Here is a 15,151-nt window from a genome sequence, read left to right as displayed (position 1 = left end):
GATGAATTTTTTTTAAAATTGAATTCTCATAAAGAATTTTATCAACAAATTTTTAAATAATCGAATTTTTCCGCCAAATTTTAATAAAATTTTTAAGAATAAAAACACTTTTCGAGGATTTTGATTAAAATTGTATTAAAAATAAATGAAATTTTATGATAAGTTTTATTATTCATAAATTCATGAAAATAATTGAATCTATGCAAACAAATTTATTATTTATGAAAATAATTGAATTATTGTAAAAAAATTTATAGAAAATTTGTAAATAGTTGAATTCCTGTGAAATGTTTATTATTTATAAAAATAATTGAATTTTGGAGAAGAAGAATTTTATTATTTTTAAAGATAATTGAAATTTTGACTAGAAGTTTTTTAAATGTTTGAACAAAATTGAATTTTTGTAAACATTTGTAACTTCTCTGAAATACCATTTTTTTTAGTGTTTTTAACTAAAAATCCTTCTATAAATCCATGATTTTTAATAATTAATTAAATATATATTAAAAAATGAAATAAAACTAATTATGAATTCTGCAAATTTTAATTTTTTTCAGTACTTTAATAAAAATCACTGACTTTTCCCTCATTTTCCTGACCTGTGGCAACCCTGACAGTGAGACCTATCGGAATGCAACTTGATTTTTTCAATTAAAAATAAAATAAACAATCCTTAAAAAATGGTTTTATAATTTAATTTTGTAATATTTTTACAATATTCTGGAACTAAGGGAAAATAATTATTGTTGGACATTTTTGAATACAAACAAATTTTTAAAATAGTGTTGCATTCAGACAGGTTCGACTGTAAATAAATCAAGTATTCGTCGAAAAAGAAAAAAGGAGAATTCAGAAAAGTAAATTAATTTAAAAGATAAATTAATTTTTTTTAAATTGAAGTTATTAACTAGTCACTTAGTTAGTTAGACAATTAATAATAATATGGTCAACAGTATTAATTAATAATTATTATAAAAATATTATTAATTAGTATTTCACTGGAAAAAATTATTTTCTGTATAAATTTTAATTATTAAAAATGTTTACTAATTTATTAGTAAAATTGACTAATTTGAATCTACTAATTAGTAAAAATTACTATTTATTAATAAATTTACTAATTCAAAAGCAAATAGTTATTCACTAATTCAAATTAGTAAACATTTTTTCTAATTAATAACCGATTACTTGTTTATTATCGAATAAATATTTGCTTGAGTCCAATAATTTCAAAATAATAATTGCAATTCACCCAATAAATTTAGTAATTGAAGCAAATACCATTTAACTGACTTAAATAAAAATTATTTGACACAAATAAATATTTATTTGATAGTATACAGTTAATCATTTATTTAATTCAAATATTTTTTTCAATGTAATTATTATACATAAATAATATCTACATATAATTTAATAAATATTAACTACATATTATTATATAAACATTTAGGAAACATCACCATTATTGAAATATTTAAATACAACTATAGTTTATAATTATTTATGTCCGATCATCAGTGATACAATTTTCATTTTTATTTTGGTATTTTAATTTTAATTTATTTAATTTTATATATTTAAATTTTTTTATCAATTTTTGACCTTGTATCAAAAATAAGATACATTTTAAAAGTTCCACCCAATGATTTAGTTGAAAAGAAATTTTTGCTCTAAATTCATTGCAGTAGAATTTGTCGATAACAGCAAAAAATTAAGGTCCCTGTTTTTTTAGAATAATAATTGCAAAAATTTTCCTACAAATTTTCAAAAGAAAGACTTTAATTTAACGAAAAAATTTAAATTCAGTCTCATAATATATAGGTAACACTCGAAATTTATAATCCAAATTCAACTTCAATTTTGTCAGAAAAATTGTTGCAATTAGAATGTAAATTTTAAATTATTTATGAGCGTTCTGTGATATGAACTAGATTTTACGACGTAAATATGTAAATGAGAGAAAATGAATATATATAGAAATGTAAGATAATTTTTTTTCTCCCCTCTATAGTAATTTAAAAATGTCTAGTCAAGAAATGTTAAATTATTATTGATTGTATATTATGAGAAAATAAATGCAACTTTTGATTAAAAGGATAAATAAATGAGTCGATAAATATCTGAATAAAGAAAAAATAAATGCAACTTTCAATGAAAAAGAAAGTTTTCTTCGTGTAAATATAAAATTAATAAATAAAGCAATAAATAAATGAAAACCTATAAAGCAAACTATTTTAAGGTTATGTTTGTCTTATTTTTATCTTCATTAAAAACTTATGTTTAATTGTATAAAATTAAAATCAATTCTTATTAACTATATAAGCTGTAAATGAAAAGTTAATTAACATTATTGTAATTTTTATTAGGAGTTGATCCCTTTTCTGTAATTTCATTCAAAAAATTACTGACATAACCTAAAATTTTCTACTTCTTCGGTACCTTTCTTCGGAGCGCGTCACAAATAAATTAATAAAAAAGTGAATAAATAAGTAAATTGATAAAAAAAAATTTGATATTTACTCAATTTACCAATCGGACCTGATTTCATGGAGATAAAATGATAAATATTTGTTTTTATTCGTTGAAAAAATAAAAAAATAAAAGGAACATGATATTTTCTTTAGATTTACAGATTTCTGGTTATAGAATATATCCATATACATATGTATATATCATAGAAGCTGAAACTGTTGGTTATCGGTGATATACAAGTTTAGGTGCTCCGCAGGGATTTCATTATTTTAACGACACAAATTTAGTGTCTATTTTGAATCCTTGCGCAATCATAGTTAATTACTCAGGGTAGCAGTTTGTCCCAGGAGTAACATAGAAGCTGATCGAACAATTTTCATGCACATATTCATAGTGTAGTTTGTGCTAGTGATCACAATTTGTCTATCTTATAACACGTTATTAAACTGGAAGCAAAAGTTCCCAGCGCTTTTTCTCACACCGAAAAACTTCCTTTATACTTTCATTTCATGTATAATATTTATTTATTATATATATTATTTATTTCTACTATAAACGGGATCTGTTCTTTCTTACAAAAGTTATCAGATTATTATTATTATTATTATTATTATTAAAGAAAATCTTGTTTTATAAATTTTCTGACACCACTTGCCCCAAAGGGTGGGGCAAAACCGGACGTTTTGCACTCTTTCAGAAAATATGTCTAATTTGTTGAAAAAAAATTCTCTTTCCGCAATTATCCTAATTTTTCTCGTAATTGAATGTTTAATGAAGAATTCTGATTCTGAATTCTGGGTGATTTACATAATAATCTTGAGTTTACAAAGAAATCGAATGAACGAAATAATTAGTTTATTCGATTCTTTGTAAACACAAAATTCCCATAAATTACCCGGTTTTGCCCCACATTCACCCCTATATTTTAAAATAGGATTTTACAAGGGGTCTAAACACTTTTCCTTGTTCGTGACAAAATTTAAAAATTGTAAATTATTTGATGAAAAGACGTAAATTTTAATAAATCATTTATACAGTATTAAATTGTACTTTTCACATTTTTCTTAAGAATTGCAATTTCAAATGTCTATTCTAAACTCGTCTGACCTTCCTCGGTCTCGGTGGATTCCAAGAAATGCCAGTGACGTCAGTGACTGATATGATGTTCAATCCACTCATCTCAAGACCCTTTATAGATGACTAAAATACAAAGGAATTTTTATTATATTCTTTTAAAATCATTTTTAATAATTTTTTTTTTTAAGTTTGGTAGCTTTATGATTTTTATAGATTTTAACAGTTCTCACTTACCCCTCTACCAGGGCCAAGACCTTTAATGCAAACTCTGACATTTTTAATACCACTCTTTACAGTTTTCTGTAAAAACAAAATATATTTTTACTTTAACAAACAATTATTTATGTTTTTACCTTAAGAAAGAATTATTTTAAAAAATAATGTTCAGGGTTTATATAAAAATTTCTCTTTGATTTACAGACAAAATATTAAATTTTCCACTGATTCCTAATTAAAGAAATTTAAATTTAAATAAAGTAGCTATTCACTCATTAAATATTAAATTTAAATAATTTAAAATTTTAAACAGTTTTACTAATTATGGAAAATAATTTCTAGAAACAAAAGCTTTGATTAACTTTTCTTAACTATTCTTAAAAAAAATTCAGTAAAATTCTTTTTAAAAAATCCATTATTTTTAATAGAATTTTAGGAAATTTCAATTATTTCAAAAAATTTTCAATTTATTACTTGTTTATAAAAATTCAGTTCTCTTTAACCAATAAAATTGAAATATTTCCAATACCTAATTTTTTGAGAATTTTAAATAAATAACTAATTATTATTCATTAATTTCTTCAAAATAATTGAAATTTCCAAAGAATTTTAGTTTAAAACCTTTTGAAATTCAGAGTTAGTTTTGAAAATTGCAAATGTTTTCAACTGTAAATATTTTTTATGTTAGTGTTCTCTAAATTCTATACTTTTTTCTAAAATTTCTCTAAATTTTCTAAATCCAAATTAGTAAAACTTTGCTAAAAAATAGTAAATTAGCAAAATATGACTAATAGTAAAATTTAGTAAATTAGTATAATTTTACTAATTTTTTAGTAGAATTCCACTAACTACTAATCATAAAATTCACTAAATAAATAAGTGAAACTGTTTTATAGACTCTTAATAAATGTTTTACTAATTGTTAGTAAAATTCTAACAAGTAGTAAAATTCTACTGAATACGCGTAAAATTACTAAACCATTTGATGGTCGACTTTTCGTCATTTAATTAGTAACTTTTTACAAATTCAGATTTAGAGAAAAATTTGTATAATAATAAATTATAATAAAAGTATTCTTAATTTTTATATAAAAAAACTATTTTTAAGGTTAATTTTTATTTAAGAAAAATTACTTACCGTGCCAATCGCTATGGCAGTTTGTTGTGCAGCGATATTAGTACCTTTCTTAGCATTTTTGTATCCCTCTAATCCACAGCTATTTGTTCGCATTACTTTGCCTTAAATTCGTCAAATTAATTTTGTCAATTATTGTCATTTATTAACTTTATATAAAAAATAAATATTAGATAATTTACAAAACAATAGTATATAAATTAAACAAATATTTCTGCAACTAATAGAGTTTTTTTTAAGAAACAAAAAAACTTTTGTTTCAAAAGATTTTATTTGCAGAAATATTCTATTTTAACTACTTCTTTCTAATTATTATTTTATTGGTTTAATTACATGTACCAATCAAACCAAAGTTTTATTTTTCATTCAAAACTAAAAAACGAATAAGTGAAAAATATTCTATACTCTCTACATGGTCCTAAAGTTTTGAACGTTCAAATGAATGAAATTTATTTATTTCTAGCTCAAATTAAATTTTTATTACAATAATTTTGCATCACTAGAAATAAAATTCAATTTTTTACGTTTCTAAGTGAAATTTGAATTTTTTTTACTTTTATTGCAACCAGTAATTTATGAAAATATTTTTAATAAAAAAAAATTTCGTTCATTTGAAAGTTCAAAACTTGTGTATCATCTCTCTATTGCTTACCGTCATAATCAGCAACCGAAATAATTGTATTATTAGGCGATGTTCTAATAAAACAAATCGGCAATTGTGAAAAAGGAACACCATCAAACAAAAGTGATGGTGTATTTTTGTCAGGAAACATTTTAGCTCTGCGAAAAGAAAGAAAATTTATAGACGAAAATTATTGAATAAAAACATCATAGAAAATTTAATGTATAATTTTTAAATTAATTTCTAATTAGAAAAGAATGAAACTAGAATTTAATTTCAATTACCTGTTCGCTAAATAATCAATATCAATATGCTTTTCTCCATCTGTACCCTCTTCTTTTTTCTTATTAACCAAATAATCTCTCTTATGAGATGCTTTATCACTATATTGCGAGGTTATGTTCAAAGCTGGTAAGACACCGATTTTCACAGAATCAAGTATTGATTCAACACTGCACAATGTTTTTGTTGAAGACGAAAGTTTTTTTAAGTTTATCAACGTTTTGTACATTTTGAACACTCACTACTAACTTTTTAATATTGTAATTAACATTTATGATGTTAAATTATGTAAGAAAAATAGACGAATTTAAGAGAACGAAATTTATACACTGGCACCCATATGACATTAGGATAAGTTAGGAGAGGAACACACGAAGTGCGCTCTCTTCCGGTGAGAGCAGCAAACTGTGAGATGAACACAAGGTAACTTGAAAATTGCAGATCGCCGTTCTGTCAGTGAACGTTATTTCAAGATTTCGGAGGCCTTAAATACTGATAAATGATAACGATGATAACTAATAAAAATTAATAACTAGTTTATCTTTTGTTAAGAATGATGGAAAAAAATTATTATCAAAAATTATAAATTTTCGTTTTACTAAATTCATTGTTGTAAACGTTAAGGTCAAATAGTGTTGGACTTTTAGTCGTCCATATTTTTAAATATTGTTTATACATGGCCTTAATTTTTCATGCTCTTGTCATCAGTTTTTTGTATAAAATAACAAGTATAAAAATAATCTCAATTATTTTTATTATTTAAAATGTAAATAATGATTTACAAGTAGTTAATATTTTTTAAGTAGCTTTTAACATTTTATATGTAACAATTTTCAATTAAAAATAATTTTTTGACCCTGGTACAAATTTTCAAACTAAGTTATATTCATTAATTTTATATTTATTTATTAACATTCTATACTTCCTACTTGTTTTACTATTACTACTATAATGTTTTACTATTACTTTTTTACTATTAATATTTTGTTATTAATATTTTACTATTACTATTTTACTATTACTATTTTACTATTAATATTTTGTTATTAATATATTACTATTACTATTTTACTATTAACATTTTGTTATTAATATTTTACTTTTATTATTATATTATTTTACTGTTACTAATTCTTAGATGTCCATACTGTCTATATTTGAATCAGTTAAAAAAAATGTACTAAAAAAAAATTTGACCAATTGAATCGTAATTAAAAAAAAATGTACTGAAAAAGCTAAAAATATTTTTTTTAACAATAATAACGATTGTTGTTGAGAGAAAAATCTTTTTTTAACTATTACCTTTGATATAAAAAATAGTTTTATCAAATTCGTTAACACGCAAACAATCTCTGAATATATAAGGGCCTATAATAAACCGAAGCATCTCGTTAGAAACTAATGGTGGTTTTTTAACATACAGATCCAATTTGAAAAGTGATATTTAAAAAAACTAACAATCCGACCTTTTACAATGTAATAAATTGTAACCGAAGACAAATTATTCCATAAGAAACTATTAAAAAGAATAAATTGAAGCATATATATAAGCATACATAAGAGTCATTTTCACTAACAACTATTATGTGAAAATAACTCTTATACAATTTTTCGGAGATAACCCTTTTTCATAATTCACGATTAAATTTAAAATTAATTATTAAAAATAATTAATTAATTTAATTAAAATAATTAATTTAATTAAATTAGTTATTAATTTTTACAACAAATCATTTTAAGAATTATTTATTATCAATGGCATTATCCACTTTTGCGGCATATAAAAGCAGACTGAACGTTGTGCATAAAAGTTTAAAATTTCTTGAATTTGTCTTTTAAATTCTTCAACTTTCATATATACAATGTCCAGTCAAATTTCACGTCAAACATTGAAAAACAGCGGACATTTAAAGAATTACCTCAAAGTTTTTCATGAGCTTTTGTAACTAAAGATTCCGAAGGTTGCAGTCAAGTTAATTTCAACTTTTAGGAAACTTTCGGCGCCGTTTGGATTCGAAGAGAAAAAAAGTTTCGTTCCTTTGAACTTTCAGAACTTTAGTGAAATCAATTTTAATTTTAAATAAATAAAAAATAATGTTTTTGATCATTATCAAAAAAATTATTTCCTATACCCTCTAAATTTGAATTTGTAAAAATTTTTGGTAATTTGAATTAATGACTATGACTTTTTGCTGTTGAATTAGTAAATTTTACTAATAAATATAAATTTTTACTAATTTATTAATAAATATAAATTTCTACTAATTTATTAGTAAAATTTACTAATTCAAAAGCAAAAATTCAGACACTAATTCAAATTACTAGTCAAGTAAATTTAAAAAGCACAAAATTTCTTCTCAGCGCATATCTACAAATATATAAACACACTCTTTTATATCTATACAAAATTGAAGAAGGAAACGTAAACTTATCTCGCATTATGTTTTCATACTACTTTTCAGAAGCTTATTATTAACAGTATGATTTAAAGCATGTAATACTCGGTATTTTCTTGAATGTAATATGCAAATTAATGACTCTAATAAAACAAGAGACTCCATATGTATATATATACACATCTATCTTTATCTCGTAAATTTAAAGTTTTCATGAGAAACTCAAGTTTTTTAAGAGTTTGAAGTCATTTTTATTAAGCAATGTATAGACGAAGGAGAGAGACGAAGAAAGGGAGAGAGAGAGAGAGAGAGACAGTGAGCACAGTTGAAATCAGTGGTAAAAAGTAGAATTCTTTTCATTGTTGAAGGCAATGAAACAGACGTGGGAACTTGAGCACGTTCTTCAAACAGAGTTCCAGTCAGTGAACTATCGATATCGCGTTTTATTTATTTTATTCTTTCTTTTTTTGTCCATCAAATGTCAATAGATTGTGTATATATAATATATATATATATAAATAAAAATAACTTGTACTTTTTCACATATTGATTTATATCTTGATATAAAAAACCTTTAATAAACTTTGCTAAATAAATTTCTATTTATAATACAATGCGATGTTTATCATCAATCGATAATTAACTTATTACTGTAATAGTATGGATTAAGTACCAGAGATTTAAAGTGCCATTAGTTAAAAGTATAATTATGGTTAATTACTATTAACATTAGTTCAAATTATTACTGATTGTCTAAAAGTCAATAAAGCGATTTTAAAAAATTGTAGTTCTGACAAACGGTAATTTTCACCATTTGTAATTTTAATCAATGATAATTTCAGCAAATTGTAATTTTAGGCAGTAAAGATTTTAACCAATGGTAATAATAACCAATCGTAGATTAAACCAGGGCTTTAAACTAATGGTTGTTTAAATCTCTGGTACTTTTCATCAATGGTAATTTTAATTTTAACCCATTGTATTTTTATCTAATAGCAGTTGATCATAATACTTTATCTAATTTTTGTTTTAATAAAAAATAATCACCAAAAATATCCATAAAGCAGTTGTTTTTTGGATATTTTTGGTGATTATTTTTTCAACCATTGCTACCAACCGATTGTAGGACAAAAGTTCCAATTTAAAAGTTCCAATATGAAAAAGTTCCAATCTAAAAGTTCCAATATGAAAAAGTTCCAATATACAAAATGTCCAATTTAAAAAAGTTCCAAAGTGGAAAAGTTCCAAAATAATAATTTCCAATATAAATAATTTCCAAATTTGAAAATATTAAAGTACGCAAGTACCAAATTAAGCATTTCTAGCTGCATTAATTTTTTCACATTTTCACTCCAAAGTTAGAAGCTTTCGCAAAAAAAAGTACAAAAAAAATCAAATCTGAAGAACTTTTCTAAAAATTAATTATTAATTAACGAGTTTGACACTCGTTACTTTGAAGTCGTTTTTCTCGAAACCTTTTTTTCGGACCGTAGGTCCCTTCTAACTTTCCCTGGCACATATTTTGAAATAAATATAAAAATTTAATACATATAAATAAATAATGCAAATAATAAAAAGATATTACAAAATCGAACTTTTTTTTTGGAACTTTTGTCCTCCAACCCTACCAACCATCATATGAGGCTAAAAAATCTTTTTTTTAAGTCATCGTTATAACTATTTTTTTAAACAATTTTTTAGTTAATTAATCGTATTTTTCAGTCAAACGAATTTTAAAGGAATATAATGAGAAATAGAAATGAGAAATAATTTTCAAGTTGTTGTAAAATTTTCAATATCGTTAAGTTTTTACAGAAAGTCAACCTCTCGAAATATTCTAAACTTTACATAACTCTACCTTATGCAACATTACCAAACGTAAATGCAGATTTCGTTGCATTATTTACCATTCTGACATGAAGAGACAGAATGCATATATATAGAATGTATGCTTCTTGAGGCATTTGTGCCTTGTGGTTTTAATTGTATAAACATTTCTCGGAGAAATACCTACAACTCACATATTATACATTTATACACATAATTATTAACAAATTTTTGTATCAAATTTCAAAGAATTTAATTAAGTGTCAACAAATTTTTGTATTAAATTCAAATTTTTTTAAATATCTATAAATTTTTTGTACTTAAGGCAAAAATGTTTCTACTAAAACCGACTATTTACTACTTCTTTTACAATTAGCTACTATTTGGATACTATTTTAAGAATTGTAACACTAAAAGATACTTTCTTCTTTTTATTGAAAGAATTCATTTATTTTCACAAATAATAAATTTTCGAAAAGAATTTAATTATTTTTAAAAAAATTAAATAAATTTTTATTTATTTGTAAGAATTACATTATCTTCATAAATAATAAAATTCATGCCGAGAATTCAATTATTTAAAAAAAATTAAATAAAATTCGTTTCAAGAATTTAATTATTTTCATAAATAATAAAATTCGTTTCAAGAATTTAATTATTTTCATAAATAATAAAATTCTTCGAGGGATTACAATTATTTTTAATTCAATTTCAAATGTATCCCTCGAAAAATGTAATTATTTAAAAAAATTTTTTTAAAATTCGTCGAAAGATATCAAGTATTTTTTAAAATTTTGTTGAAATTTTGTATGTGTTCAATTTTAAGAAATAATCAATTATTCTATCAATTATTTATTTTTGTTTATTTAAATAATTGAATTCTGATAGATTTTTCTAAAAAGTATTAATTTAAAAATTAATTTTCGTTAAAATTTTAGATAGGGAATATTTGAATATTAAAAACGTTATAGTATGAAATTTTAGAAATAATAAAATTTCAAGAGATTTTATTTTGGAAAATTTAAATTTATATTTTAAAACTGTAAAAATATTTAAATATCTATTCTCAATTTTTATTAACTTATTATTTTTCTGAAAAATAATTGAAATTTTGAATAATTTTATTCAGAAGTAAAAAAAATAATTAAGTGTTGAAAGAATTACAGGTATCATTTTTGAAGTAGTTAAATTTTAAAAAGCTTTTGCAATAAAATTATTTAAAATTTTTTTTTGAATCGAAGATTAAAACGACTTTTTTAGTGGTCAAATTTAATTTTTCGATAGCTACTTTTTTAATACTTTTTTCATTTGTGCTACTTTTTTTACTTTTTTCAATTAATTATTGAGTGTGAAGCCTGCAAATTGTAATATTCATAAACTTTTATATTAAGTTCAAATAATACATTTTCAACAAATTCTGGTATTAAGTACAACAAATTTATAGAAGTTCGATTAAATTTTTACATTGAGTTCAAAAATGTAGTTTTAAATATAAAAATTTGCATCGTGTTTAAAAATTGTAATAAATTACAATTTGAAAGAAGTTCGAATAGTTTTAAAAGAATAAAATTGTGGCTAAAATATATTAAGTATAAAATTCAAATAATTTACCTCTTTAAGATATAGCGAATAATTGCTATAATTTTTTCTCAAAAAGTACAATGATAAACGATGCAAATTCAAACTTGGAACAAAATACAAATTACATAAACACAGAAGTGGAAAATAAAAAAATTATGCATATTATAGAGTGGAATAGTATATATATATATATACATAAATGAATAAAATGGGTGTGTTCCTCAAGTTTTATGCAAAATTGTACGCCGGAAAAGCGTGGGATTCATTACACATTTAGAAATTCTTTGCAACTAGGAAAATTTTACACGAGTGCAAGTATCCATTGCGATAAGTAGATTCAGTAGTGTCGAGATGCTCTCCTTCTTCTTTCCATGCGCTCGATATATACACTTATAAGGAATAACATTAACGAAGAGAGAGAGAGAGAGGCGAGGAGTGAAGGGGGGGAGAAGGATATACACCATTACCGTGGGTGCTAGGAAAACTTTTGGAATTTCTCTCTACCCGTAGACAAGTATCCTTCCTGAACGAGCCAACGTTATCTCTTACCATAGGAAAACTGATACAACCTGTGTCACAAGGATTTTCATTTCAAAAGTTTTTGCTAGTTCACCGCAATGTAAATTGAAACATTTTAGATAAAACACTTTTTAAAAATTTTTCTTTCTTGCAGAAATAAATTTTAATTGTTATACAATTAAAATCAAATTTAACGTGACTTTAGTTATTAATACAAAATTGTAACAATATGAAGAAAAATTCCACGAATTTTGTTGAATAAACCTAAAATTAAATTTTTGTTAATTTTATTTAAAATTTTATTTTATTCTAAATTTTATTTGATTTAAAATTTGATTCTAATATGTAAATTTCGAAAAGATTCTCTAAAAAATAAAAAAGAAAAGAATAAAACAATAAAAGACGAAAAGATAAATAGAAACAAAAGAGCAAAAAAAAATAAACAACAAATTTTTAAAAAAGCAAATAGAAAAAAAAATAAAAAACAAAAAGAAAAAAGAGAATAAAAAAAAACATTAAATTCTTCTGTTTCTGCAGTAATATGTACTTGTTTTTTGTAACAATTTATCAAGAGCATAACGATTATCCCTCCGTATACAGAAGTTTTGAGCATTAATTAAAGATTCAAAGTATTTTTGCTCCCTTAAGTTGAATAATTGTACATCTGAATGCAAGCAAACTGCAAATTACATTTCAAATAAAATCCATTATCTCTTGGAATAATTCATTTGAATATCTAAATGAAATTATCAATATGAATAATAATTGTGAAATTTGATCCAGTGACATTTCACTGTTATAAATTGCAAGAACCAGATCACTATGGATCATTTCATTTTCCAATGAAACACTAAGTGAATGAATCTATAGATACCGCGTTCCATTCGAAAATAAAAAAAAAAGCCATAGAAAAAAAATGTCTCTCATAAAATATTAATAACTATTAACTACAGAGATCATATTTCAATTATCGAGAATTTCACCAATGAGAAATTAAATTTTTTACTCTAATTATCAATTATTGGTTGAATAATTTTTTAACATTTGATATGATGGTATTCTTTAATAATTATTTGATAAAAAAATAGGGGAAAACATTACTTTATAAATGTAGATTCTAATCGAACTTTTACTGCTATTATTGACTTTTTCTTTAGTTTTTTTTTACTTTTCCCGTTGTATTTAATCTTTTAAAAATTGGATAAAATACCTGCCTGACTTAAATTTGGCTTTACTACTGAAAAAGTGCAAGAATGTTTGTCTGACTAATTGTGGTATTTACTACTTGTCATTAATTGTCAAACGTTCGACAAAAATCATGTCTGACTAATCAAGTTTCATACTACTAAGAAAGTAATTACTAAAGTCTGACTAAATTTGACTGCTACTACTATATTCCCTCTTTCGAATACTCGTCTGACTAAAAGTGTCTCTTACTACTCTTAAAAGTAACTATATATAGTTAAATTATTTAAATTAATTTATTAAATTAATTTTTTTCTTTAATTTATTGTCTGACTAAACTCAATCTTTACTACTGAAACTCCAATTTTAATTTAAATAATTTTTCCCAAGTAAAGTCGATAAGTTTGCATTTGATTTTCATTTAAATTTCGAAATAAACTTATTCCAACTCTTTGATCTATTTATATCAACAAATTAAATTAAATGGTTGGTTAACTTTCAAGTATAGAATTTACACAAACAATATAATTAACCTCCACTCAAACCTGTACTTTAATTTACAATGTCAAATTTCTATATGAGAAATATCGGATTTCTACTACTTTTATTCACCTTTACTCAGTTTTATTAATTATTTTTGTATACTTGTATTTTAATTTACAAAAATTAGTAAAAATTGCAGTCTGATCAAATCTTGATTTTACTACTGAGAAGAAAAATAAAAAAAAATTTGTCTTATCATTTGATTAATTAATTATTTAATTGACAGAGGTTAGCAAAATGTCCGACTAAAACTGTTTTTTACTACTTATAAAGTAATTATATAAAGAAAAAATTTGTCTAATTCCGACTTTCTGCTAATAATCAATTTTATATTTTTCCAAAAAGTCATGTTTGACTCTTCATAATTTTTACTACTTAAATAGTCACAACGTAACCGTCTGACTTAACGCGATCTTTACTACTGAAACTAAAATTTGAATAAAGTCACGTCTGACTAATTCTGACTTTTACTACTCATAGTAAATTTTCAAAAGTTCGAAAAAGGCAAAAACATGAATATAAACATAAATAATTATATTTAAATTATATTTAATCGATTTGTTACGTCCGTAACTTATTAATATTCTTGATTCAACTATGTAGTTTCTTAATTATATTCTTTATTTACCTATGTATATTCTTATTAATATTCTTGAATTACTTACGTATATTCTTATTAATATTCCTGATATACTTATATAATTCTTATAATATTTACATGTGTATGTGTATGTGTATGTATGTGTATGTCATATATCATTGCATTATATTCAGTACATTTTCTATTAATATGGTATATCTTATTATATTTATGTAATTACAACAAATTTATAAGTTATAACAAATCCAAGAAACAGAAGTTATATTTCAAATAATGTAAAAGGAATAACGATTACGCATCAATTTGACAACCTTCTGCAAACTAGACCACACATAAGGAAAGAAGAATGCACTCCGAAAGAGAGAGAAACGACACATACCAGAATCAAGTCCGGTGAGACCTATCCAAATACATGGCGAATGAAGAAAACCCTATTGATATTAGTCCGGTGTGGTATCGCTGCACCTACCTGCACGTGTAGCTTTTCGGCACGTGTAATATTCGTGAACCACCTTGCATTAGAAATTTGATATAAAAAGGGGTAGCATCTTCGATAGAGTAGAGAGTATTTTTTTGGAAATCAACCTAATAACATCTTTGAAAGAGAGTATTTTTTTGGAAATCAACCTAATAACATCTTTGAAAGAGAGTATTTTTTTGGAAATCAACCTAATAACATCTTTGAAAGAGAG

General features: G+C 23.4%; 1 protein-coding gene across 1 annotated transcript; it reads right to left on the bottom strand.

The window, feature by feature from the left end:
• Positions 1–3,468: 3,468 nt before the first annotated feature.
• Positions 3,469–6,168, bottom strand: LOC122502294 (30S ribosomal protein S11). Its single transcript, XM_043612257.1, has 5 exons — positions 5,810–6,168; positions 5,556–5,683; positions 4,907–5,007; positions 3,787–3,852; positions 3,469–3,675 (listed from the first exon to the last, which is right to left on the bottom strand). The coding sequence occupies exons 1-5, from the start codon at positions 6,034–6,036 to the stop codon at positions 3,568–3,570; spliced, it is 630 nt and encodes a 209-aa protein (XP_043468192.1). The 5' UTR covers positions 6,037–6,168; the 3' UTR covers positions 3,469–3,567.
• Between the last annotated feature and the right edge of the window lie 8,983 nt (positions 6,169–15,151).

Source organism: Leptopilina heterotoma, unplaced genomic scaffold (genome assembly GCF_015476425.1).
Source record: "Leptopilina heterotoma isolate Lh14 unplaced genomic scaffold, ASM1547642v1 Lhet_226, whole genome shotgun sequence".
In the NCBI taxonomy this organism is placed as follows: Eukaryota; Metazoa; Arthropoda; class Insecta; order Hymenoptera; family Figitidae; genus Leptopilina; species Leptopilina heterotoma.
The sequence above is the reverse complement of the archived record's forward strand: the minus strand, read 5'-3'. Positions and strand labels throughout refer to the sequence as shown.